Below are 27,092 nucleotides of genomic sequence, written 5' to 3' on the forward strand. Positions count from 1 at the left end.
ATGTATGTTAACTATATCTCAATAAAACTGGGAAAAAAAGAGAGAAAATCTTTCCAGGTGTTAAGAATTCAAGTAGAGAAATCAAGTCCAGAGAAGGTCTCTCAGTTAGGGAGCTGAAATGCTGTCTATATATCCCTCAAAACTCTATCTCATCCAGCACCTCTTTGCCTACATCAACAGAGAATGTGAGAGTCAACAGACACATCAAAAGTAAAGCAGTATAAGGGGAAAAGAGAGTATCACGTGATGTGTCTGGGGTAGGGATGGAAGGAGACTCATGTCTATGGTTATTCGGTGAACCCTAAAGAAAAACGAAGACTTTATCGTGCTGACCTAAGCCCCAACTTTTAAGAGCTCAGGTTTGACTCAATAAGTACCCACAATGTGCTGGGCTCAGTGCTGGGTACTTTAGGTATAATGCTTTTTTTTTTTTTTGAGGAAGATTAGCCCTGAGCTAACATCCGTCACCAATCCTCTTTTTGCTGAGGAAGACTGGCCCTGAGCTAACATCTGTGCCCATCTCCCTCTACTCTGTATGTGGGACGCCTGCCACAGCATGGCTTGATAAGCGGTGCATAGGTCCACACCAGGATCCAAACCAGCGAACCCTGGGCCGCCAAAGCAGAGCACAGGAACATAACCTGTTGCCGGGCTGGCCCCTGCTCTTACTTTATTCTCACATCAACCCTATTTATCTCTGTATTATGGATGAAAAGCCAACTGGCCTGACCAATGTCATGGATCTAATCAGAGGCAGAGACTTGACTGAACTCAAGATTTATAAGTTTATATCTAGACTTTGTGTGTTTACAAATTTCCATTCCAGATTTAGGGTTTCAGAATCCTCGGGGCGGGAGGGCTGGCTCCATGGCTGAGCGGTTAAATTCACGCGCTCCACTTCAGCAGCCCGGGATTCTGCCGGTTCGGATCCTGGGCGCAGACGTGGCACCACTCATTAGGCCATGCTGAGGCAGCATCCCACACGCCACAACTAGAAGGACCCACAACTAGACTATACAACTACGTACTGGGGGATTTGGGGAGAAAAAGCAGGAAAAAAAAAAAAGATTGGCAACAGTTGTTAGCTCAGTCAATCGCCAATCTTTAAAATAAGGAAAAGAATCCTCAGGGGGAGATACCTAGGAATCTATATTTTTATTAAGTGGCCTAAGGGATGATTTTCATGAATAGGAAAATTTGAGAAAAAAATAAAACAAACAGAAACAAAATTTATACTCCTAAGAGACACGGGGTCCCCTTGACTTTCTGGTATGTTGGGATTCTTAGGAACCATAATGCTGTTTCAAGTAAGGTTGGGCAACATATTTAGGGACTTCTGTGCAGTTTATGTCACATCTCTCCCTTAACCTGCTACTGACAGGGACTCAAGGCTCAGAGTTTTAAATGGCTTGCCCACTCAGCTGTCACTCAGCCAAGCCAGGATCAGACATGTTGCCTGACTGTAGTTCTTTCTACTGTAAACACATTTTGGCTGATCGTTTCACATGTATAAGCTTTCTCTCCTCTACCAGAATGTCAAGTTCACCTGGGCAGACCATGTGAATTTCTCACTGTGCTTAGCACAATGCTCAGCATATCAGCTCAAGATTTGCTGTCATCTATCAGATAACCTTTTGCAATATGCACCCATATTTCTGCGACAACCCCACTGAGTTTGTATCATTTTCCCTGGCCTTTGGGTTATAGAGGAATGGAAAAGGGGAGAATTTTACAGTACATTGGAAGCACAAGAAGACAATCCTATATAAAATCCACCCTTGCCTGGCCTACCTGTAGCTCTCCAGTGGGGCAATAATCAGATGACTACACATTCCCAGTTGTAGTATAAGATCTAAAATTAAGATTTAATATTCCATGCTGTAAAATCAGAAAGGATTCAAATGGCCTAACCTCAGGTTCTCCTCCCCACTCTGCTCTTGTGGATAAGGTTCCCTAGCTGAACAACCCTCCTCATCATAGGACCAGCACAGCTCCTGCTCATCTCTGGGCAGCAGGTTTCAGTTTCCTGCCAGTCCGCAGAGTTATTCAAACAAGCCAATCACATCCTCCCACAGGAACCAGGAGGCACCTCTTCCTTTTGATATTACAAAGCCTGCTTCCCAAAGGCTGTAGTTGTTTGCTGGGTTCCTGAATGCAACCCCTATGTGGCCTTGCATGGCATGGAGTGTCCCCCTCCCTTGGGCTGTGATTATGTGACTAATAAAACTGTCCATATCACCCCCCCAAAAAAGAAATGGTGACAATCCCAAATTCTGTAGAGAAATCAAGTTTTCCTTTCTTATACAATCCCCCTACTACTGTAGGAAGAAGTATTTCAGGAAAGGGGCTAGGAGAAAGAAGGTACTGCTCAAACATCTATGCTGAGTTTCTCAGACTATTGTATGTCAACATCATACAACGTGACAGACTAAAAGAAATGGGTTTAGGTGGGGGAGCCACAGGAAAAATGCGCCCTGGACTTAGGCTGTGCAAATCTAATTCAACAGCACTGTCTACTACGCGAATTCAAGAGCTAAATTAGAAAGAGAAGTGTTATTTAGCGATTCAATTCCTGGTAAAACCTGGGTCTTGGTTGACTGATTTAAATACAAGTCATGATTAGAGATACAGTTTCAGGGGAGAGCATCAGGAACTCTCTCTGCATGGACTCTGGGCTGTTCAGGATCCAACATTGTGTCTAATCACCTCCATTCCTGATTCTAACCCAGTGCTAGCCACAGAGAATCTGCTCAGTGGAAGCGGCTGAGCACATGCAAGAACACCTTCCTTTGTGAGGTACTGGGAAGAACAGTGAGCTCAGGTCTCTCCAGGTTCAGTGAAGCTGAGGGACTGCCTGGAAGGTTAAGGCTTCCCACAGTTGGGCAGGAGGAGGAAGGCTGAATTCTCAGGTATGGGCTTGAACATTTCTGAGACTGGGTCACTTCCAGCTGACGGGCTAGCAGTGCTACCTCCCCATACCCCAAAGACTCTCCAGAGCCCACCTAAGATGTCTGCTGCAGAAAGATTCCCCTGGTTACCCATGTGCCTTTAAATAGGGACGACATATACTGACTTTGTCCCCAAGTTCAGGTTAGTGTCTAGGTTCTTACTTACTGATCCTTCCTAGTAGTCATATGGCAAACAATCATTTCTGGAGCTGTAGAAGTAAAGGGGGCATTGTTAAGAGACTACCCAACTGGAATTCATGCCCAATCCTTTACTCTAAGACCTCAAAGTAGAATGAAGCTAAAACAAACAGGAGAAATCAGCCGCCCTTCCTCAATATCCAATGGGACAGGGTGTGGAGGATCACATGGTTATTACTGAGCCCAAGTTTCAACTGCCTAGCATAAAAGACTAGAGAAAGCCCAAAAAACCCATCACAGAGAGTGCCAGGAAGTCCAAGTAGATAGCTGGAAGGAAGGAGGATATTCAGTTCTTCCTGCTCCAATGCAGGCTCAAATCTCCCATCTAAATTCTCATCCCCAGGGGCTGGCCCCGTGGCCCAGTGGTTAAGTTCGCGCGCTCCGCTGCAGGCAGTCCAGTGTTTCATTGGTTCGAATCCTGGGCGCGGACATGGCACTGCTCATCAAACCATGCTGAGGCAGGGTCCCACATGCCACAACTAGAAGGACCCACAACGAAGAATATACAACTATGTACTGGGGGGCTTTAGGGAGAAAAAGGAAAAAAATTAAAAAAAAAAATCTAGAATTAAATTCTCATCCCCAAAAAAGACACATGGACACCAGCCACTTTAAAAACTAGGTTTATATTTCTGGTTAGGTTCCAGAGGGGCAGAACTCAGGAGTTATACTATATCCAACCTGGTCCCCACCTCAGCTTGCCTCCCTCCCTCCCACAAAGATAACATTGTACAAAACTATATTTACAAGAAAACCAGTTAAAAATTAAGGGTGTGTACAAAAGTAGACAAGAAAGCCGGAAATATCAATGCAGGGAAAGCTTTGAGGATTAGTGGGGGACCACATTCCACACCAGAACCTGGGGGCAAAGTATTATGTACCAGGCAAGGAGAAACATAGCAAATCTCAATGCTAATTTTAGGGGAAACCAATCACTCCAGGGGAAGACTGGATGGGAAAGAGCTAGTAACTTTAATATTGCAAAGTCTTAATTATCCAGCCAACCTTCTTCTGCCATATGGGTTCAAAGCCAGGTGGTGGTGGAAACAAAACATAGAGTCTCCGACAAGCCCCACAGGAAAAGGAAGAGCTCAGAAGGCATAGCGGGTCCGGATGTCCTCAAGCTTCTTGGACACCTCAGGTGGGGTTCGGTCTAGTTCTTCAGAGACGTTCTTTTGTTTGTTGGGCTCCATGGAGTTGAATTGCTCACAGAGGTCTCCATCAATCACATTCTAAAACATGGAAAAATGAGAGACGAAGAAAAAGGTTAGATGCCCAAAGAAAACAGCACATGCTTGAAAGCAGCAGCTGTAAGGAAAGCTTTTTATTCTCCCTCAGACACCTGAGCCCCATTTACAGAGCCAGGAACACTATTCTAAGCTGATCCTTGGTAGCCAGAGCTCCGATTAGCAAAACTGCGTGAAGCTTTTTCTCTGTCTGTGGTCTGCCCTAGGGGAGAGGTCTCTGAATACCACTAACCATTCTTCTCCTTCATTACTGCCTCCATCAATTAACTGCCTTGATGCTCCTTCATTCACGACTGTTCTGGTTTTTAATGGACTGTTCTGGTTTTTAATGGAGGGAGGCCCAGAGAAAATACCAGTTAAATGGGCTGAGAATCTCCCCTTTCAACCCAGATTTCCAACAAAGACTCACCTTAACAGGAAAGTAATAGGAACGAAAGCTGAGGTGGTCTCGCCCACAGAGAGGGGGATGCTCAGACCGTAGGTGCATTTCCACATGCTGGAAGAAGTCATGGTCCTGGAGGAAGAAACAAAGACTCGGTCACTAAAAGAAAAAAATGATTTCAACTACTAGTCTAGGGTTTCTAGAAGCACAATGAACAAATAAGCTATTAATTTTTACCACACAAACAGATATTAAATATCTCATCACTCCTCTGAGGACCATAGGTATTTATGCTACAACGAGATAGCTAAAACCTAAAAGAAAACCCCCCTGTATTTGCAGAACACAAGAGAACACCATATGTAAAGAGTGGTTTGTAAAATCGGATTCCTGATCCCACCTTCCTTAGCTGGAATGACATAAACCAAATTTAGCCAATCCTAGACTTGACTCTGCGAGGCACTAAATGCCCCAGTCCACATCTTCCCATCATTCCTAGTCTGTGGGGTTTGGTTCCAGGGCTTTAGTCTGACTAACCCTATACCCACATCAGAAATGAACCAAACACTGTTACAGTATAAAAAATAAACGGCTTTCCCCAAGGAAAAAAATCAGGATTCCTATCTCCCCAGCCACTTCTGTCACCTTATAAAATTTCCAGAACACTCCTATTTGCAGATGGGGACAAACGGATTTGTCCTCTTAGGTAGATTTAACACCAAGAAACCACCTTGGGAAGGCAAAGGCCAGAGCAGTCTAAGAGATTTCACCTCATGGGATGTGAATGGAACAAGGATGCCAATTCCTCCTGACAAAGTGGTATAGACAAGCGACTCTGAGCCACCGGGGATCAGAGTGGTCTTCTGTAAAGACAGCACTGTCTCCCCGACATGATAGTTCATGATCACCTCTGCCTGCAAGTAAAAAACAGACAAGTAATTACAGAAGCCTGTTCTAGATTCCCCAAAGTAAGCAGTGCTTCCAAAGTGCAGATTTCACCACTTTTAAAATCCAAAAATTACTAAAATTTAAAAATACCTTAAAATGTTCTTTACATTTACTTAGATCTTAATGCCCTCATAAACATGAAGTTAGATCAACCCTGATAAATTACAACTGAAAAATCTTTTTGTTAAATTATCAAATTTGTAATAAAAAAAAAAAGAGGAAACCACAGAAAATTATAAAAAACAGCAATTGCTAGGCTTGCCCTCTAAAACGAATCTATTTTTAAAAGGCCAGAGATGCTCTACTATAGAAGTATATCCTTACAGGAGAAAAGTAAAGCCCAGGACACACCTCTGAGAAGAGCTGGTCAGTACCAGAACGAATCTGTGCAATCACCTTTCCCAAGGAACTCACTACGCTCCAAACAGATTTTACGCTGCTAAACTGTCTCAGAAAAATTTCTATTCTACAGTCATAAAAATGGGATGGTGACTTGGTCACCTTATGTCAAAGCCAGCGTCCATCCATGTACTATCAGCTTAGGGATTTCCATACATGGGAGAGGACTCAGCAGACATGCACACTGTGAATAATTCACTAAAAAATGTTTCCTCAGTGAAGGTCGTGGGGAATGTACTACACAAGCTGATGCCTCTCCTCTGGGGCCCCTTCCGCAATCTTACCTTCTGAGAGGCTCCATTGAGCAAGCCTCGGTCCCAGAGGGCTTTGTTTCCTGTGGGATCCTCGTCCACTTCGTCATTTGTGTTAGGTGGGAGCCTCACCTACAAGGAAGTGACATAAATCACAGGGCTGGGTCCTGCACCTACTCACCTGGGTCACCAAACAACATATTTACCCAAAGTCCTTGCAAAGAAAGCCTAGGGGTACCGACTCCAGCAGATGTCGAAGTCCAAGACTCCTGCACCTGTCCTGGTGTCCGACAAGTAAGAAACTCAATCAACCCATGAGCAAGGGTCTAACACAGCAAGAGCAAGACCACAGAACATAAACAAAGTCAGACCTGGTTTAAAAAGATAAGCCAAAATTACGGCAAAAAGTAAAAATAATCATTATTCATTAGCTCAAACTAGACCTATCATTATTAAATCATGTTCTATGGGGAGGGGGGAGGTAAACCAGGGGAAAAATCTAAGACTGGTAAGAAGGCTTAAAGAAACCAAACTTTTGTTTTTAGAGCCAGCCTTGGCAGGACTGGATTTTATACCCATTTTTACTTTCCATATTAGAGATCGTAGTCCCCGGTCCTTGGCTTTACCACAAACTGAGCCAGACTTCCTACACATTACTGAAACCCAAGTAAACATCAACTTACCACACAAATGTTACCAAACTTGTCTGCCCCAGCCACAGTGTCATAGTCAAGGAGGCTAGCTGTAGTGACCCATCGTGGGTAGGTGTCATCAGCAAAGATGATGAGCTGGTTTTCATTACGCTTGTAGCGAACCCAGATGAAACTTTCTTGGACATCAGACACAATTACCCTATGTCCAATGGTCTGGATTCCAGAGATGTAATTGGCGATATGCTGGGAAAAAACAGGGACAGCAATGATGTGACCTTTGGGTTCAGAACCCACAGAAAGTCCAGCTTTCCCTGACTGCAACATATATAGGGTTTGTAAAATGGCACACATCAAAGAATAGCAGTCAGCAATAAATTCCTGGAAGGTAGGAAAAAGAGCTAACTGGTTTCAACATAGTGGAAATATATGCCTAATTCTCACAGTTAAATTCCTTATAGAAGCAAGCAAGACAGAAATCTACTTCTTAGTTTGAAGAAGTCAAGAAACCCATCTACTCCTGCCTTCCTCAAGTCTCAAGGGCCTAATTCTGAGGCTGAAATTGGGGGACTACAACAAGGTCCTAATAAAGACTATGATTTTAACAGTTACTGTCCATCATCCCTCTAACGTCTCCTCCTTCCTCACTAGCTGGATCTGGGGCCCTCTGCCAGCATATTCACCTTGTTCTCACACTTTCGGAGTAATTTCTTCTTTCCCAGGTCATATACTCGCAGAAGCTTCCCCACACCAATCAACACCCTCCCCTGGAAAGGGGCAATAGCAGCAGGGACTTCTTCCACTGGAGTCTGAGAGGAAAAAAAGGTAATGCAACTATCACAATAAACAGTTATAGGCTAGCCCCACCCCTCAACCCAAAATGCCTTCTACAGGCATCTGTCAGGAAGACGAACAGTGAGTGATACTCTCCCGCTTGTCAGAGAAATAAACTACACATACAACAGTCTCTATGAAAGAGGGCGTTTGGGTAAACAGGTCTCACATGCTGCATTTCACCCAGCAAATGGATCAATGCCACAAGTGAGACGTCCTGGGGCCTCAGAGCCTATGCTAATTCAATAGGCACCATTAATTAATAGTGAAGCCTTGGTATCTGAGAAGTGACTGCTGTTTATGGAGGGAAGAGAAAGGAGTGCTAGTGACAAATGACATCTTAGTTATAAGGGAGATATAATGAGGTCAGCATAAAGAAGGGTCTATGAAATAACTATTTCCTAGAGGACACTCCCCTTAGGGAGAGCTGGAGGAGCCACTTCATGTGCTGTCAGTGTGGAGGAGAGAACAGGATTTTTTCTTTTAAATTGTGGTAAAATGCAGTCATGCACCACATAACAACGGTTTAGTCAATGACAGCCTGCATATACAATGGTGGTCCCCTAAAATTAGTATCATATAGCCTAGGTGTGTAGTACGCTATACCATCCAGGTTTGTGTAAGTACACTCTATGATGTTCACACAATGAAGAAATCACCTAACAAAGCATTTCTCAGAAAGTATCCTCGTCAATAAATGACATGCGACTGTATACATAACATAAAATTTACAATTTTAACCAATTTTTTTTTTAAAGATTGGCACCTGAGCTAAAAACGGCTGCCAATCTTCTTTTTTTTTTTCCCCTCCCCAAATCCCCCCAGTACATAGTTGTACATTTTAGTTGTGAGCCCCTCTAGTTGTGGCATGTGGGATGCCGCCTCAACATGGCCTTGTGAGCAGTGCCATGCCTGCGCCCAGAATCCGAACCAGAGAAACCCTGGGCTCCCAAAGTGGAGCGAGCGAACTTAACCACTCAGCCATGGGGCCAGCCCCACAACTTTAACCATTTTTAAGTACACAATTCAGTGGCTTTAAGTACATTCACACTGTTATGCAACCATCACCACCATCTATCCCCAGAACTTTTTTTATCTTTCCAAAGGGAAACTCAGTAACCATTAAACAGTAACTCCCTAGAGATTATCAATTCTTTAAAACTGCCGAATTTTGGTCACAAATTGCTGCCTGCTTAGTAAGACCATAACAAGGGGCCAATTCAGTGTGCATCTATTTCCCCATTGTGGGTGGTTAGCATACAAGCTTCCTGTGAGACTCACAGGCACCAGAGCATCACTGGAGCATGAAAGCCCGAACATTTTCCAGGTGCCACCAAGAGATGGATCAGAATCAATGAGCTAGCTCTCAAAATGGTCACCAGAAGACCTGACCCACAACTTAAGGAAAAGTGGGAGACTCTAGTAGGACCTAAGATCCAGGAAAACCACTGGCTGATTCCTACCTTGTGCAAAAACTCCAGTTTTTCCCCATTGTTCACAAGCTTGTAGGTATAGACAAAACCCCCTGCTACAGATCGAGGGTTCAGTATCAGGTCTTTGGCCACGCCCACCAGCACATACCAATCATCACCAGTGTTGGAGAATCTGCACACGGCCACACTGCATACAGACAAAGAATCAGGAGTAAGGCATTAGTCACAGCCCAGAGAATTCTCGTTCCAGCCTCCAAAACCCTAGATGTCCTGGGCTCCTTACCTAAAAGCAGCCTCATTCTGTTCCAGCTGGACAAGGTCCAGAGTGTTCCCCTGAATAGGATTCATCACTCGGATCACAGAGGCCCACTGCCCATTGCCAGCCTTAGGTGCTCCAAAAATGGATTCAGGAAGGTTTTCATTGAGGAATGCTGCTGCCATCTCTGCGGCCAGCTCCCGCTCATCCTCCCCTGCTGCTTCCACCATTTCCTAAATCCAAAAAACCAATGAAGAACTGGTGTGTTCAGAGGTGGGTGCTGGATGAGAGGTGGACAAGTGCAAGAACACCTCCAGGGGGAGTTTATAATATATAAAGCAGCAAAGTCTGTCAACAAAAACCAGGATTTCCCAAAACGAAGATTAAAGGGAGAGGTATATAGACAAGGAAAAGAGGGAAGGTCACTAAAGGGGAAACCAGGTACTTCTTTTTTTAATGCCAATACAACTAACATCAGCTATGGCAAATACTTGACTAATAGTCTGAGAAACATGAAAATGAAACCACCATTTCTCTACCTAACCCACCTGATTTCCCTTGCTAAGACTATTTGTCTCCTCTCTTCCAGGCCAGATACAGTTTTACACGGTTGGGGCTATTTGTTTTTTTGCTGGGAAATGATTTCTGGAAAGGGCTGGTGTTGTAGGGAATATGAAAGTTGTCTCCTTCGGGCCCAAATCCAGGAAACAGATCACAGATTGTTTTGGAAGCTCAAGGACTGAAGAACCCTGTTCCAGAGAGAGAGAGTTGAATACTGAATAAAGGCAGGCCAGTGTATTAATCCTGAGTCACAAGAAAGCCTCTAAAACCAAGGACTGTGGTAAAGGGCTCTGCTTGAAGGATGTGAAAAGAGGCTGGATCTCTAAGTATAACAAAGAATACAACCAACAATTACAGAGATTTAAACTTTTCAACACAATTTCACACGAACGCCTTTTAATTGAATCCTGAAGGTCCAGTCTCATTACCTCTGCCATCTGCTGCTTTCTCTGAGCTTTTGTGGCCTCAGTGTAGGCATTGTGGTCAGTCTCAATGATGATAAGGTTGTTACTCTCAGGGTGGATGACAAATTTCCTGGGTGTGTACTGCAGTGGAAAGGCTACTTGATTGAAGACAGCACCTAGCTTCTCCAACGCCAAAATCCTATGGTAAAAGGCAAGGGAGTTAATAGGCCACTCACTCAGGACCTAGAAACTGGTGTAGAAACGGTCCGTGAATGGTCACAGTAAACATATCAATCCGTAAAGTTCTAATGTTGGCATTAGGCAACATGAAACAACAGCCTTCTAATCTAGAAGATTCTGCACAGGAGACAAGGGGATCCAACAGGGCCTTCCACTTCAGCAACAGCCTACCACTGTTGATAGCAATTATGGTTTTCACCAGTGAAAACCACATTAGAAGCCTCAAAGGTATTTTTCATCACTCTAATGATAATGCGATAGTGAAAAATTAAAATTTCCTCTTATTACCAACAAACCCTGAAATAAAGAACACCAATTCCAAATTCATCATGAAGCACTGCAATTACCTGCACATACGTAGTATTAGTGCTGATGGTGTTTCATAAAATAAAGTAGATGCCCTCCTGAATGAAAATCACCTACCCTTTGGAAACCCACAACAATGCAGAAAGAGAAGGCAAATAGGAGACCTACAACTTTTGCCAAATGGACAGAGAGATGCGCCTAAGCCAAACTATGTGCAAAAAGAGCAGAACCCAGGTACTCTTAAAAATATAGTCACTTCATCTCTTAATGATGGAGTTTTATTTGTAGTTTAAATATTCTCTACGGATCATATACAATCTGACAGCAGACCTAAAAAACAACAATGGAAGACAGCAGAAAACCATTTCAAAAGAAGAACCAATTCAGAAACATATAAAAAAGGAGTACATGGGGCTGGCCCCATGGCCGAGTGGTTAAGTTTGCGCGCTCCACTGCAGGTGGCCCAGTGTTTCGTTGGTTCGAATCCTGGGCGTGGACATGGCACTGCTCATCAAGCCACGCTGAGGCGGCATCCCACATGCCACAACTAGAAGGACCCACAACGAAGACTATACAACTATGTACTGGGGCGCTTTGGGGAAAAAAAGGAAAAAAATAAAATCTTTAAAAAAAAAAGGAATACAATATAAAACAATATTTTATGATATATTATGATTAAGAGCATTCCCACTCCCATGGATATCCAAATACTGAGGGAGTAATTAACATGTTTCTTTATTCAGAGAGACATTAAATCGAGTATTTTACAAACACCTGAGTAATGAAATTAACCATTTAAAAAAAAGTTGTCATTCTGCAAGAAAAAAATTAGGATGGCATAGACAAAACAAAAACCACAACCACTAATCCTACAGTTTTGATTCTTCTAGTCCAACTCACACACTGACCTGTTTTCATAAAGGCAGCCTACCATGCCAACAGGCAGACTCTAGGCAGAGGGAACACTTGCCCTCAGGGAGACACATAACATAGGAGGGAGCACAGATGCTCGCATGCTGTATTCTTCTTTGAAAATATGAGGCTAGCCAGTGTTTGTCAAAGTGAGAGCATATACCATTGGTGATACGCAAGATTGACTTCAGGCAGTAGTTCTCATATGGACTTTTAAAAATATAATTCTTTAAAAAATAATTATCCTGGGGCCCGTCCAGTGGCACAGTGGTTAAGTGCACACGTTTCGCTTTGGCAGCCCGGGGTTCGCCGGTTCGGATCCCAGGTGCGGACATGGCACTGCTTGGCACGCCATGCTGTGGCAGGCGTCCCACATATAAAGTAGAGGAAGATGGGCATGGATGTTAGCTCAGGGCCAGTCTTCCTCAGCAAAAAGAGGATTGGCAGCAGTTACTTCAGGGCTAATCTTCCTCAAAAAAAGAAAAAAATAATAATTAGCCTTTTGTGTGCCAAAGGACACCATCAAGAAAGTGAAAAGACAACCCACAGAATGGGAGAAAATATGTGGAAATCACATCTGATAAGGAGTTGCACCAAGATCATATAAAAAACTCCTACAGTACAATAATAAAAAGACAAATCAATTGAAAAAATGGGCAAAGGGATCTGAATAGACATTACTCTAAAGAGGAGGAACAAACAGCCAATAAGCACATGAAAAGATGCTCCGCATCATTAACCTTCAAATAAAAACAAATGTGAACCACGAGGTGCCAGGTTACCCTCACTAGGACAGCTAGAGTCACAGTCAGATAATAACAAGTGTCGAGGAGGACTGTGGAGAACACCTTGATGGTGGGATGTAAAGGCTGCAGACACTTTGGAAAGCAGCCTGACAGTTCCTCAAAAAGTCAAAGACAGAGTTACCATATGATCCAGCAATTCCACTCTTAACAGGTATATGCTGAAGAAAAATGACAATATATGCCCATACAAAAATTTGTGCATGAACGTTCATAAGCAGAGATGTGTGCGGGAAGCATTCCAGGGACAGGTGCACAGACAAAATACCACGAAGTGATGTACGGGGCATGCAGAGAGAGCAATCCCACTGGAATAGGTTTATAAAGGTGCTGAAGGTTAGAAAGAGAGAGAACAGTGACTATGAGAAGAACCTGAAAACTGTTGCAAAGAAATCTGGGCGTTCACTTAATAAACAGTGATTCATATAGCAATAATTCCATCGCAAACTCCATTGTGAATAGCAAGTTATAGTTCCACTGTGAATACGCAGTAGTTATAACCAGGACACCAACAACATGGGTAGCATTAAAAAATTAAAAAAGAAAAAAAACTCCCAAAACTTGAGAAAGTCAAACTGAATAGGTTATTTTCCCTTTTGCAATATAGATAGTGCTCACTCTCCCACATTATCAGCATAAACAATAGTCTATCAACTTTCAAAATAATTTATATTGAGGTTGAAGTTCAAGATGTAACACTGCAAATGACAAGACAGAGTGAGAAAACGTTATCAGTGATCCAATGCCTGCTCTAAAACTAATCCAATTGTGTTACCCTGAAAAACAAGAATCTTACATCTCAAGGAGATTGAACAGTACTGCTAAGTATGAAAACTTGGCCCTGAAAGTCTAAATAAAAGCTAAAACTCCAAACACTGAAACTTGGCTACCAGGTACTTGACTCTTGAGCCAAATGAAGGTTTCAATTGCAACACACTAGTCCCGTGGTGAAGAGCTGTTTCTTTGCCATCTCTTCATAACTTCTTCCAACACTCTGGCAAAACCACAGTCCAACCCCTTGGCAGAAAGGCTTCCCAATGGGCTTCCAACTGTGGGATTCTCTCACCTCAGGGTATTGGTGGAGATGGCCACAATGCCCTCAGGACACTGTTCAGAGGCAAAGCCAGATGCAAATTCCAAGGTCTCATAAGACAGAGGGGTGAGATGGAAACGAGATTGGTAAGAATAGCTCAACCACGAACGGCTTGACATGGCCAAGACCTGAGGGAAGAAAACATCTCCAATAAGCTTGGGAAAAACCTCAAACATGGTATACTGAGCAAACACCCCACCCCCGAATTTCAGCCTACAGAATATCCCAAGGAATTTTAGAAACCTAAAAGGCTACCTTAAGAAAAAAGATACCTAAAGAGGAGGCAGTATGTCTTAGTATTTGCTAAAAGTATGGGCTACTAGCCACATGACCTAGACTAATCACTCAATCTCTTTGAAGCTCAGTTTCCACAGTGTAAAATGGGAATACTATCACAAAGCTGGATAGTTACAAGGATTAAATGCAGTAACAAGTAAAGAATTAGCACAACACCCAGCAACACTAATATTCTTAGCTACAAAGGACACAATGTTTTCTAACCTCTTTCACGTTACAGGATAAACCATGATATTGATACAAGGTTCCTCAAGGGCAAGTGATTCCCTAGATGGGAACTTTCCAGCTAACTCAGTTCTTGCTCCGTTTGCCTAGCCTGAGGGCTGAAGGAATCAATATTCTAACCCCCCTATAACCAAATCATGGCACAGTGCCACTGAACCCCAGTTAAGAAGCTATGGATTAAGGGATCCAAGACTTCCCACATGAAGGAAACTAAACAAGATAGAACTAATGTCAAATTAACTATATACTGATGAATTCATGAAAGCAAAACTTACACCAAGGGGATTTTTCTCAGCTGCCGCCACTAACATCTGAACATGCCATGCCGCCTGCCCCCTTTCATTACTTACTGCCTCCTGGCCTTGCATCCGGACACGGAAGAGTTTCACAGGACGGGACCCCAGGTACCTAGTGCGGGTGTCAGACAGATCTCCAGTGACAGGGTCCAGGACAGTTCTCAGCAGCACACCATTCTAGTAAAAGGGAGAGGAGTGGGTGAAGCCTACCCATGATAGAAGCTTCCTTCTCTACTTGACATAAGTTCAGAGCAGATGGAAGGAAATGACTTGGTGGTTTAAAGAATATCCTAATAATGAGCCAGCCATTCATTCATTCTCACTAAATTACTCAAATAGTTACTGAGCACTTACTAACTGAAAAGCACCCTTATTTTTCACTGTCTATTCTTCAAAACTTTTTTGTGTATTTTAAACTCTTCTTTAAATTTTAAAATATATGCATAGTTAAAAACAACCAGGCCTACTGTGGTCTTTAAATACCATTTCTCCTAAAAAGAATAAGACTCCTAAGAGAAATGGCCAATTCAGGTCTAGGGTAAGATGTTACAGACGTGTGTGCCAGAAAGGAAGGAAGCCTCCAAGCTAGTGGGGTCATATTAACAGGACAAAGGAGCCAACTTCAAAGGGGAACTCCTACCCCCTAAAATGAGGCAATTAGCATCCAAAAATGACTTGAAGCACAAATATATAAAGCACAATGGTTTGAAGCACAAATATATTAAAAAACTGCAAGTTCATGATATTAAAAAACAAAAAAAATTTCATCAGTGATGTGTGAAGACTGCTATGGTACCACCTCTCCTTACTCTGAATACGGTGAACAAAGGGGAAAAAATTAAGAATGTATCTTTTCCCTATATGAACTGTATTTCAAAATAAGCAAAGATATGAAGAAGCAAATTTTGTCTTTACAGAAAAGTTTCAGCTAATTAAATGAAGAATGAAATAGAACGCCATCATTTCAGAACCCCTAATCACATGATGAATCTAGGTAATTAGTATATATGGCTGTTATTAAAGTTGATGGGGAGCTTTAAAACTCTAGTCACCAAGCCAGATGTGGCTAGTGAGAATCAAGATGTGCATTAAGTATAAAATACGAAATACCAGATTTCAAAGATTTAATTTAAAAAAAGAAAGAACATAAAATATCTTAATTTTTATGTTGATTACAAATTGAAATGACATTTTAGATATAACAAGTTAAATAAAACATTGAAATTAACTTCATTTGTTCCTTTTTTTCTGGCTACTGGAAAATCTAAATTATATGTATGGCTTACATTATATTTTTAACTAACAGCATGGCCTAGGATCTACCCAGTAGCTTACAGGAAATACAGACAGAGGAACATTAAACGTACAAGGAATGACTGCAAAATCCAGAAGATGGGAAATTCTACAAGACAAATGATCTGGTTTCTTAGGGAAAAAATGTCTTTTTTTAATGGGATGGAATAGTTATTACAAGAAACACAAAAAGGTCAAGCAGATGTAAACTGTGGACAGCTATATGTAGAATCCTGAGTAGAACCAAATGTAAAAACATTTTGGAAATAGAAAAAAAAAAACAAAACTAAACAAGGAAAACTGGAACATGGATAAGGTATCAGAAGATACTAAAGAACTTAAAAAATTTAAGACCTTAAAAAATAACCCCACACATCTGTTAGAGCCATAGTATCAAGAATTTATAGATGAAATAATATATCATCTTTCATTTGCTTTAGAATACTCCAGGAAAAAGAAAACAAGAGGAATAGATAAAATAAGAATAGCAAAACATTGATAACTGTTAAAATTGGTAATGAGTATACGGTTCATTATATTAGTCTAACTTCTCTGCACATCTGAGAATTTCTAAATTAGGAAGTAAAATTTAAAAGCAACAAACACCTGGGCTAGATTATTTACGTGTTTGAGTAAATAATCATTAAGGAAAATAAGTATATGGTCAAAAACCCTGACACTATCTGATCCTTAGGTTCCTGCTTTTCATGCCATGAAGAACTCAGCTGCTTTAACAACAGGGAACTCCTAAGGGTCCTTTATTGCTAATGGAGCCCATTATGAGCCGTGAGGTATCAGTTTCAAAAGCTGTATACTATGTGGGCCAGCCCAGTGGCACAGAGGTTAAGTTTGCACGTTCCACTTCGGTGGCCCGGGGTTTGCCGGTTCAGATCCCAGGTGCAGACATGGCACCACTTGTCAAGCCATGCTGTGGCAGGCGTCCCACATATAAAGTGGAGGAAGATGGGCACAGATGTTAGCTCAGGGCTAATCTTCCTCCAAAAATTAAACAAAAAACTTTAAAAATTAGAAAAAAAAAAGCTGCATACTATGAGAACAAGTGACTCCTGAGGACGCCAACTAGTTCCGACCCAGAGCAGCGACCACAAAGCACTTTTGAAGACTCAATGAAAATACTTTTTCTCGACCTGATTTGTTCTAATTAGAGGTGAAAAAAGTGAACACAGGGCAGCACTTTTCATGAGGTGGGTAACTGAAACTGTAGGCACAAAAATGCCCGTATTGAACAAAGGTGTACATGAAAGCTCAAGAAGGCGTGACACCAAGAATGTGAGCCTCCAGATCTCTTACCTGTAGCCCAATATTCAGGTATAGGAAGCCAATAGAGCCCCTCTCACCCAGCTCATCCTGCTTCTCAGTACCACCCATTTCCACAATACACAAGGACTCGGGCTGGGCTGGGAGAGCCTGCATACTCAGAGGTTGCAAACAGTCCTAAGAGGGAAAGAGAAAAGAATAAAACATGGGAAATGACCAATTTTGGAAAAAATCTACCCAGAGAAATCCACTTCTAGGAGTAAAGAACAACTTTCTTGTGCACAGGAAAAACCTGACAGGAGTTGAGTTCTAAATGGGTAGTGGGTTACCAGTTAAACTGAACCTCAGAATAAGCTCTGGAGAGGATCATGCTTTCCTCTTTTTGTAAAAGTGGATAATGGTGAAAGTAAATAAGCAAAGGAGCACCTCTAAAAAGTCATCCATGGCCCCAGAGCCAGTACAAGTCCTTTTCTACAAACAGGCTTAGGGTTTTTTTTTGTTTTTAACTATAAAAGGGAGCCAAGGCTTAAGCCAAAGACGCATTTACTAGTCTCAGATCAGCATCTTCAAAATGCTGAAGACTGCCGAGGCGTGCTGCTACGGCAGTCAGGATAAGCAGCAGACGGAGACTTCAGGGTCCAGTACTGTTGCTCTCAGAGACAGACATGAGGAGTGAGCCAGGTGCTCAGTTCCAACTGGAAGATCCTTGAAGTTGAGGTAACACTCACTGAGGGGTCCAGAGAGATGATTCTGACAGTGTTGTCCACCAGCCCCACAGCCAGGAAGCGAGATCTCTGCTCTCCAGGGGGCACATTGGCCAAACTCATGCAAACCACATCTGCTGACATCTCCTTCCGCTCCGTGTACTCATTCAGCTGTCCTGACTACAGGAGTAAAGACGAAGAGAGGTCACAAACCATTCCAACTCGCCCCCAAACCCTGGGCCTGGGGAAAGCAGGGGGGCTGTTAAGTTCCTTTTTGCTTCCTCTCACTCCTCTTACTATAATCAATGACCAAGTATTTCTCTACTTGAGGTCCCAAGACTGAACTCTACAGGCTAAGAGCAAGTAAAACTACTGACGAGAATCAACAGACCTCTGACGAGTACAATGCACCACAAATTTTCTAAGCCAATCTACCTCTCAGAAAATGGAAATATAATACTGTTTATCTGTTCATGAGAACACTCTGAGTAAAAGAGAATTCAAATATGGAAGTGAAAGACAAAGAAATCTCAATCATAGGTACAGTTAAACTATAGAAGTTGGCCACATCCAGAGACTTTCTGAGAGCATGACAATCACGTATACCCAACATCCTTCCACATAAAAAAGCAAAAAAAAAAAATCTGAAATGGATTCAGATTGCAGAAATTAAACCTATGGCAAATATTTGGTGAAAATAGAGCATGAAAGGCAGGAGAAGCAAGTGTTTTCATTGCTAAGATGGGATTTTATAACTCCGATTCGAATTAAGACATGAACTTACCCACGCCCAAGCCCCCCAAAAAGGGCCAGATTGGCTTATAGACACTTTCCTTCCTCAATTCTCTTTCTTGTGAATATAACCTAGACACCTGGACTCCCATCTTTACCTCTGGACCCTACACTAAGTCCCACAGTGAATGATAAAGTAACATACGGGATCCATCTCAAAATAGACCAGTTCTCCTCCTGTCAGGGCGATCACCACTTGTCGCTGGTTCACTGCACATTTCACAATTGTTTTCTTTCCGGGGGTCTTCCACTCATTGACTCGCTTGTCCGCTCGTATGTGCCGAATGCCATCAGGATACACCTAGAGCCAGTTAAAAGGAGGAAACCTGACCTTAGCAATTTGACTCATCACTCAGCATGACCTGCATATCTATCAGATCTGTCACTCCTGTCAGATCTGGAGCCACTGCATGAGGCTCCAATTGGGTCAAAGACAAAAAAGTTAACCAGCCTCAGGCAAGAGTTAATGTTTTGCAATATCTACTTCAAAGAAGTTCAAAGCTAACTAATGTGAACATAGTAGCCTATACCACAAGGAGGGCAAAAAAAGGGACAAAGTAAGGTAAGTGGGTAAGCAGCTCTCTGAGAATCCTCACCTGCACCAAGGCATCATCTCCTAACAAGGAGCAGGACAATGTTGGGGTGGTGCCCAGGAACCCAGAGTCAGTCACTTCTTCCACAGTCTCTCCAATGGACAAGACAAGTGTGGCATTCACGAAAGATACAATGATGTAGGCATCAAACTCATCTGAAAAAGGAAAGAGAAGAAAGGAATTGGTTAGCTAAAAACTCATTAGTTACAAAGCCAAATGAGACACACTAAGTTTTCTCTTCAGAAACCTTCCAAGGCACTTGTTCTATGTGTCATCATCACACACACAGTCATGTGGCAAACAGAACAGGGTAATCCAAAAGATAATTGAGGGGTCATAACAGCCTACAGATATACTTTGCTTCTTTAAATGCCTAAATACATTGAGTAGATACACCCACTTCCAATACTTCTGAAAAGTATATTTTCTTCAGACACTTGCTGGAAAAATGCGAGGACAAAGCAAGGGAATCAGAGACACGAGAAAATTTTGAATGCTACAATATTTATATATACTGAAGCTAGAGCTTGTTTATTTGTGGCAGATGCCAATCACAACCCACTCTTAAAAGACACTCCTTATAAAACCAAGAAATATCCCCAGCTTCTCCCCAAAAATGCTTTTCTGGGAACATACGGCCTAACGAATAAAACAGAGATTACTTAAGCTTCCATAAGACTAAGTGATTCTATGGGTGGAAACTGAGAATCCTAAGATGTCCCAATAGGAATGATGTGAGAACACGAGATAATCAGGAAGTGGAGAGGGGGAGACTGTTTATATTGTCAGCCCTTGACCTCTTTAGTTTTTCACTATTTAAAAATACAACTATTCAGTGATCATGAGCAACTCTGTTAGGATTTGCTTTTCATTTAATGAAATGTAGCTGGATAAACAAACACTAATGAGTTTCTCAAGGAGGTCCCATAAGTTTCTCATGCAGATCCCATGGTTAAAGGCCATCCATTTCCCATAGTCCACCCTACAACATAAAACAGCTTCTGTGTGTATCTCCTACATCCAGCACAATGTTTGGCATAAGGCTTAATAAATACCAAATAAAGGCATGTTTACTTTTTAAAGCAAAGTTGAGATTTTCCAACTTTTCATTTGAATTTTCTGTATCAATTCCCCTCTTTCTGTTCCCCTCACATGGAAATCAGGTAAATAAAAGACAGAAGGACAAGTAGACAAAGTACTAAATTGGAGTGGCTACCTCACTCTTAGCAGAAGCAGCTATAGGATTGTTTGCCTGAGCTCTCGTTAGAGCTCAATGTCATAGGGCTGATCCATCCCACTCACATCAAAGACACAGTTTGGATTCTGATTGCTCCTAAAGGGGTTCAAGCTGAACTAAGATTATTCACTTATTTCAGCAGAATCAGTATTCTTTACAGAAAAAGGGACCAAGTGAAGATTTATCATTGGTGTAACCTATAGTAGTGTTCTGACCTATTAGCAGGACATAAAATTACAATCAGCATTTTTAAATAGAAATACATAGAAATAAATATAATTTATGAAATTGGCTTCACACATAGGAAGGGCAAGTACTGTTTTGCAAAACTGCTTCAGTTAATACGTGGGTACTGACTGGGTGGCTGAAACTCAAGGATCAAAGATCTTTAACAAGGAGTGTAATATAATGGCTATACCAGGAATACAGAGTAACGGTTCAATTTCCCAATCATATGGAGTAACACTGGACAAGCAGATGGTTTTAGATTATTTTGTTATAACTGTCAACATGTTATCAAATGCTTTGGGGACACCTTATAAAAATGGCTAAGACAGCACTGTTCACCATCACAAAATATGAATAAGGATATGCACTGTTCACCATCACATACTATGAACAAGGATATGACTGTCTCTGAAATAGACGTCTTAATAGCTTACAACAAAACCAAAATCAGTCTCCACACAACACCAAACTTGGAAGTTTTACTCCAGCTCTTAGTTTTTGAACTGGAAATTTCTGGTGTGTAAAAATAACAGGAATTGCTTAATTTTAACATTATATGAATATTGTGTCCTTTCCCACGTTCTCATTACTGAAACCTAAAAACTTAAAATCTGTGCCAGAGTAAATTAAAGCCAAACAACAAAGGACTCACTAACTGGCCAGGATTTCAGTCTCTTTTGTTCAATCAAGGGAAAAGGGAGACTTCCAGAAAAGAGATCATACAACTTCTAACTACATGCAAAGAATGCGGGGAGGGTGGAAGGAGGGCTGCCTGGGTCCTTATCTTCCCTTTGACCCAATGCACCAGACTGTTCAGATATAAAAATAAAGAGATGCTCAGTGGACTCAAATAGGGGCTTACATTTGCTGGGCAACCCAACAAGTAGTAGAGCAATGACTGATATCTCAAAGCTGCTTTACCTCACAGATTTCCTCAAAATATCCATTTCCCTGTGTATACTAAGCACACTGTAAATTCTACCCTTTTCATTCTAGGCCAGGAGAACCTGTAGCAGATCAGCTGCTCAAGTCTTAGGGAGGTTACACGTTAAAAGCTGGAGTTGACAACAAAATGAAGCTTCACTCAAGGTAAATGACTATGAACTATAAATAACCACATTGCCTTTTTCCAGGGGTTTCAAGTTTTATATAAAAGAACATTAGTTCATACTTCAGTGAAGAATCTATTAGGGTATGAGAATGCATCTTTGTCTCAGTTAAATAGAACTTCTATCTGTCTGGGCGCTGCTGAAGCAGCCCAAAGGAGAGGGAATGCTTTAGTCCTCTCTCCCCTGCCTTACTATCTGAAGCTCAACAAACAGCTCACTCCGAAGGGTAAAGTAAGCAACCATCCAGATGATTTAAGCTTCCAATATCTCATTTTCACTTAATATTCAGACTACTTGGTACTTATCTTGCCTCAGCACAGTTCTGATTATACTAAAAAAAAAGGGAGCCAGGAGGGCTTTCTCCAGGACCTGATCTCTCAGTCAGTACACCTGGAAGGTATAAACCTCCAAGGAAGAGTATGAAGCTAGTAAGGTTTTTTAGCTACAGGTTCTTTCAGCTTAGTGAAAGACAAATGAATCCTATCTTCCACGTTCTGTGGTAGAAAGTAATTGAAGCTGATTCCTGCCTCAGACCATTTAATATACAGACAGATGGGTGTGTACGTGTATAATGCACATGGACGGCTAACTGCAAAGTTACCCTCTGAGAGACGCCACGAGTGTGGCCTCAATATTTTGTGCAGGTCCCTCTCCCTGGGTAAACTCTAAGACCCCATGGTAGACCCTAGCAGTAGGTACACACCTGTGGTAATCAGCACCTTCACCAGCCACCTGTGGAAGAGAAAAAAAGGCTTGGTATTGGTAGTGTGCATCACCAAGTACCAGCCAAGGTTAGTAATTGCCTGGAAGACTGCAGCATGTGTGGACATGTGAGATGTTCACTCAACAGTATCTTGGGGCATCTGGAAAGAGAATGAACAGAGGGAACCTGACCTGTTTTTGTGGGTGATCACCCAAATTATAGTTTCTAAAGAGTAAAATTTACTGGGTGTAGTCTCTTCCTAGATTTTGGTATTTAGAAAAGAAAAATTTTCGGCTACATTTAAGTTCCATCATGCAACATACAGCTTATCACTAATATCAAACGTTGTCCAAATAGTTTTTCCTGATTCTCAAACAATTGCCCATTCCCTCTCCTCTAACTCCTCCTGGCAACATGCCTCTGCCTTTCATCACATCAGAACACACAATACTTTTGTATACTTGTCTTCTTTTTTAGATGGCCAGTGCTCTGAGAGTAGGAATTCTATACTCTTGAGTGCAAGGTGGGCACTCGAAAGATTGCAGGATAGGAGTTTAAAACTTATCCTAAAAAACCATCCAGACCCACAGACTCTCCCTGCAGGATTAGTCAAATGAGCATTGGGCTGGGATTCAGGAGACAAGGCTTTCAGTCTCTACTACCTTGACGCACTATCTTGGAACAATAAACCCTGTGATTTTCTGCCTTCATAAAAATGAGGGGTGACTTTTTTGTAAATCTAAATCTATTTTAAAATAAAGTTTAAGAAGTAAAAAAAAACAAAGAGGGAGCACACTAGATTTGATCTCAAAGGATCTTTCTAATTCGAACAGTCTAGGCAACGTTTTCAAAAGCCATAACATCAACTAGCCTCCAAGCTAAAGGTGAACATCAATACTGAAAAGTTTCTTTCTGCTTACGCAAATGAGGAAATTTTTCAAAACCAACCATGTAATAATTATCTTCTCAGCTAAAATGAACCTACTAATTTCCTAATCACTTTTTCTTTCTACTCAACTCAGATCTGATTCTAATGCCTACATGCAAACAAAATGCAGCAAAATGTGTATTCCACTAATAAAAAGAGGTTTCCCTCCTACACATCTCCCAGCTCCCTTAAATTTGTTCTTTACAACAAGAACATCTAAACATCTGGAAGTTTTCCCATTGTTTTCCTGAAAACGCTTTGTATGCTGGCCAAGCTGATCCTACTGAGCAGTCCCACATTCCTGAGGGAACAAGGGGAAAATGAGGTCTAGGAATACAGAAGTGACCTACAGCCCCAAAGAATGAAAGGGAAAATGAGAATTGAGTTTTATTTCTAAGAAAGTGAAATTCAACTGTCACAAGACCTTCCTGCTGTTAGACTACTATGCATTTTCACATAATTTTGAAAATTTTAGGATGAGGTAACCATTTTCACCCAGGAGCTGACTCCCCTCTCTTTCATCCATCCCTTCTTCTCCACTCACTCTAAAATTCTGATGACATTCAGTTAATCTCCGCTTTCCTTAAGCATAACTACGCCAATTAAGCAGGACTAATTAACAAGCTTTACCAAATCTCTTAATACTTAGAATAACATCTTCAACTTCACTGTCATTTCATTTCAGCACAGTAAGAGAATATGGTTGAAGACAAATGAAGAAGCAAAAACTTTCCCTCACACCATACCTCTTACACAGATGGAACCAGTCTTAAAGACAAATACAGTCAAAGAATATCACACATGACAGCTCTATGATACTGAAGTGTATATGTATTGAATATTAACAGCCACCCTATGCACCCCTTACCCATGTGTACAAAAAGTAGTAGCAGGTGAAGGCATCCTGATTGGGAGAGCCTAAAAGACATGGTGTCAGGCCAGAAAATGATATGCTATCTAGTATATGATGCTAGATGAAGTGATATAGAAAGACTGTGAATGCAGACTCTTAAGCCTTCTATTGTCAATGGCACCCAGACCCTCATTTTGACTGTTGGCAAAGGGCTGTTTACCTTCTATGTGCCGACGAACTGTCCAGACAGCATTGGGGTTACCAGGTAGCTCAGAAACAGCCATTTCTGATACCTGACAGGAGAGGAGACAAACCACAGATCCAGTGAGCAGGGAACTCGGCTCCTTGCCTACAATTATACTCAATATGGCAGTGCTCACTGTATGCTGGATTAAAAGAATGGAACCATCTAGTCAAAAAAGAACGTAAGAACAAAAAAGCTGGAGGTATTGGCAATCCCCATAAACAGACTTTAGCAGCAAGTGACGGAACGTCAAAAAGGATGGTTGTTGCAACCAAAACCATTCGCTTCCTTTGGGTATGGCATACCTGCATCCTCCTTAAAAAGAGAGTATGTAGGAATGTAACAGTCCATCTAAGTTAGCGTCCCATTTCTTTCCCTAGCTCCCATGAGACCAAATCCCATCTCTCTTCATGGACTAATTCAAATGCCACATCCTTTAGGAAAAATCTCCCCTTATCCTTTAGGCTGGCAGTCATCTCTCCCTCCTATAAGCTCTTAGAGAAATCACAATCACCAACTTTAGGGCACTTATCTAAAAAGTGATTTAAGGAATTGTTTTGTTTTTCCTACTAGATTTCTATGCTCCTTAGGGTCAGAATCAAGAATCCTCTGAAATGTCCCATAGGTTCTCAAACATGAGAGTAAATGAAATATCTAAGATGAATTCAAAATGATCTAGAGGGGAAAACTGGATATGGGTTATACATGAACTCTCTGTACTATCTTTGCAGTTTTTCTGTAAATCTAAAACCATTCTAAACTAAAAATTTTATTAAGTATTTTTAAATGACCTAGAGACAATGGACAGCTTAATATATACTGTACTGTGTAACTAGTTTTTGTAGGAAGAACTCAATATATTCATGAAAGTTATCACCCTTTTTTTAGTTTACTGATATAATAATTGCAGGAATACCTGATCATGGTATAGGAGAATCCTGAAAAACTTCATCATCAATAAAATGTAAATTTCAGGTATGCTATACTCTGTACTGAATGTACCATCTGACAGTGACCTTGCTCAACTGACACCATAATCTAGCTCGAACACAAGAGTCAACAAATAGACATACACACACAAAGCAATGTTCAACAATTTAAAAATATTTTACATACAATAAAGATTTTTGTAGAATTGGAAAAAAGTGGGAGGAGGGAAGGAACTCAAAAACAATGATTCTTAATCGGGTCCTTTACTCTTACATTGTACATAAAATTTTCTGTTAATGCATAATCCATTTTTGGTGGAGAGTGCTTCTTAGCTTTCATCAGATGCTCGATGGGATCCAATGAGCAGTAAGAATCTAATCAAGACCTATTGGACTAAATTGGGTTGAAGTTATTGAAAATTTGGTGACCTGATGAATACTTTGGGAGCCAAAATTTTTTTTAATTTTCTGAAATAGCAATATTAATAGCTAACATTTATTGAACAGTTACTATATGGCAGACCTGGAGCTAACTGCTTCATATGCATGATCTCACTTAATTCACACAATTCTTTAAGGCAAGTTCATTTATCAAGCCCATTTTACAGAAGAGGAAACAAAAGCTTAGTAATAATAAGTGGTAGAGCCAGAATTAAAAACCAAGGTCAGGGGCCGGCCCAGTGGCACAGCAGATAAGTTTGCACGTTCTGCTTCTGTGGCCCGGGGTTCGCCGGTTCGGATCCCAAACGTGGACATGGCACCACTCGGCAAGCCATGCTGTGGTAGGTATCCCACATATAAAGTAGAAGAAGATGGGCATGGATGTTAGCTCAGGGCCAGTCTTCCTCAGCAAAAAGAGGAGGATTGGCAGTAGTTAGCTCAGGACTAATCTTCCTCAAACAAAACAAAACAAAACAAATCACCCAAGGTCACCTTGGCTGTGTTCCAATAAAAATTTACAAAAACAGGCAGTGGGCCTCTGGGAGCCTGTAGTTTGCCAACTCCAACCTCTGAAAGCAAATTGTTGCAAGAAGCTTTATTTTACTCTTAACAAAATCAAGAACAGGGCACTTGCTAAAAGGTATCACAAGAACCATGATGAAAAGAGGATGTGGGATTTGAGACAATAATTCTGAGTGTGTATATCACCTAAAAGGTCTAAAAATAAAAGATTCACTAAATAAATTCTGATTCCACTATGGTGGAATGTTACATAAACAATAAAAACGATGCAATTTAAGAGCACACAGTAATAAGGAAAAAATTTAGGAAGACAAAAATATACACACAGTACTGACACACCTAAAACTGAAAGTATTGGGGCCAGCCCCATGGCCAAGTGGTTAAGTTCACACGCTCCACTTTGGCGGCCCAGGGTTTCGCCAGTTTGGATCCTGGGTGCAGACATGGCACCGCTTATCAAGCCATGCTGAGGCAGCATCCTACATGCCACAACTAGAAGGACCCACAACTAAAAATATACAACTATGTACTGGGGGGCTTTGGGGAGAAAAAGGA

At 41.5% G+C, this 27,092-nt stretch overlaps 1 protein-coding gene across 1 annotated transcript in view; it reads right to left on the reverse strand.

The window, feature by feature from the left end:
- Positions 1–3,753: 3,753 nt before the first annotated feature.
- Positions 3,754–27,092, reverse strand: part of SF3B3 (splicing factor 3b subunit 3) — a 52,321-nt gene continuing 28,982 nt past the window's right edge. The window contains exons 11-26 of the mRNA XM_008522375.2: positions 24,622–24,694; positions 19,347–19,498; positions 18,896–19,051; positions 17,983–18,138; positions 17,288–17,431; positions 14,738–14,860; positions 13,839–13,993; positions 10,536–10,710; positions 9,574–9,779; positions 9,321–9,477; positions 7,707–7,832; positions 7,057–7,269; positions 6,407–6,505; positions 5,546–5,689; positions 4,803–4,907; positions 3,754–4,378 (exon numbers count right to left, since the gene is read on the reverse strand). Of these exons, the coding sequence (XP_008520597.1) occupies positions 4,238–4,378; positions 4,803–4,907; positions 5,546–5,689; positions 6,407–6,505; positions 7,057–7,269; positions 7,707–7,832; positions 9,321–9,477; positions 9,574–9,779; positions 10,536–10,710; positions 13,839–13,993; positions 14,738–14,860; positions 17,288–17,431; positions 17,983–18,138; positions 18,896–19,051; positions 19,347–19,498; positions 24,622–24,694 (2,325 nt within the window). The 3' untranslated portion in view covers positions 3,754–4,237. The remainder of the gene's footprint in view (positions 4,379–4,802; positions 4,908–5,545; positions 5,690–6,406; positions 6,506–7,056; positions 7,270–7,706; positions 7,833–9,320; positions 9,478–9,573; positions 9,780–10,535; positions 10,711–13,838; positions 13,994–14,737; positions 14,861–17,287; positions 17,432–17,982; positions 18,139–18,895; positions 19,052–19,346; positions 19,499–24,621; positions 24,695–27,092) is intronic.

Source organism: Equus przewalskii, chromosome 3, assembly GCF_037783145.1.
Source record: "Equus przewalskii isolate Varuska chromosome 3, EquPr2, whole genome shotgun sequence".
Classification (NCBI taxonomy): domain Eukaryota; kingdom Metazoa; phylum Chordata; class Mammalia; order Perissodactyla; family Equidae; genus Equus; species Equus przewalskii.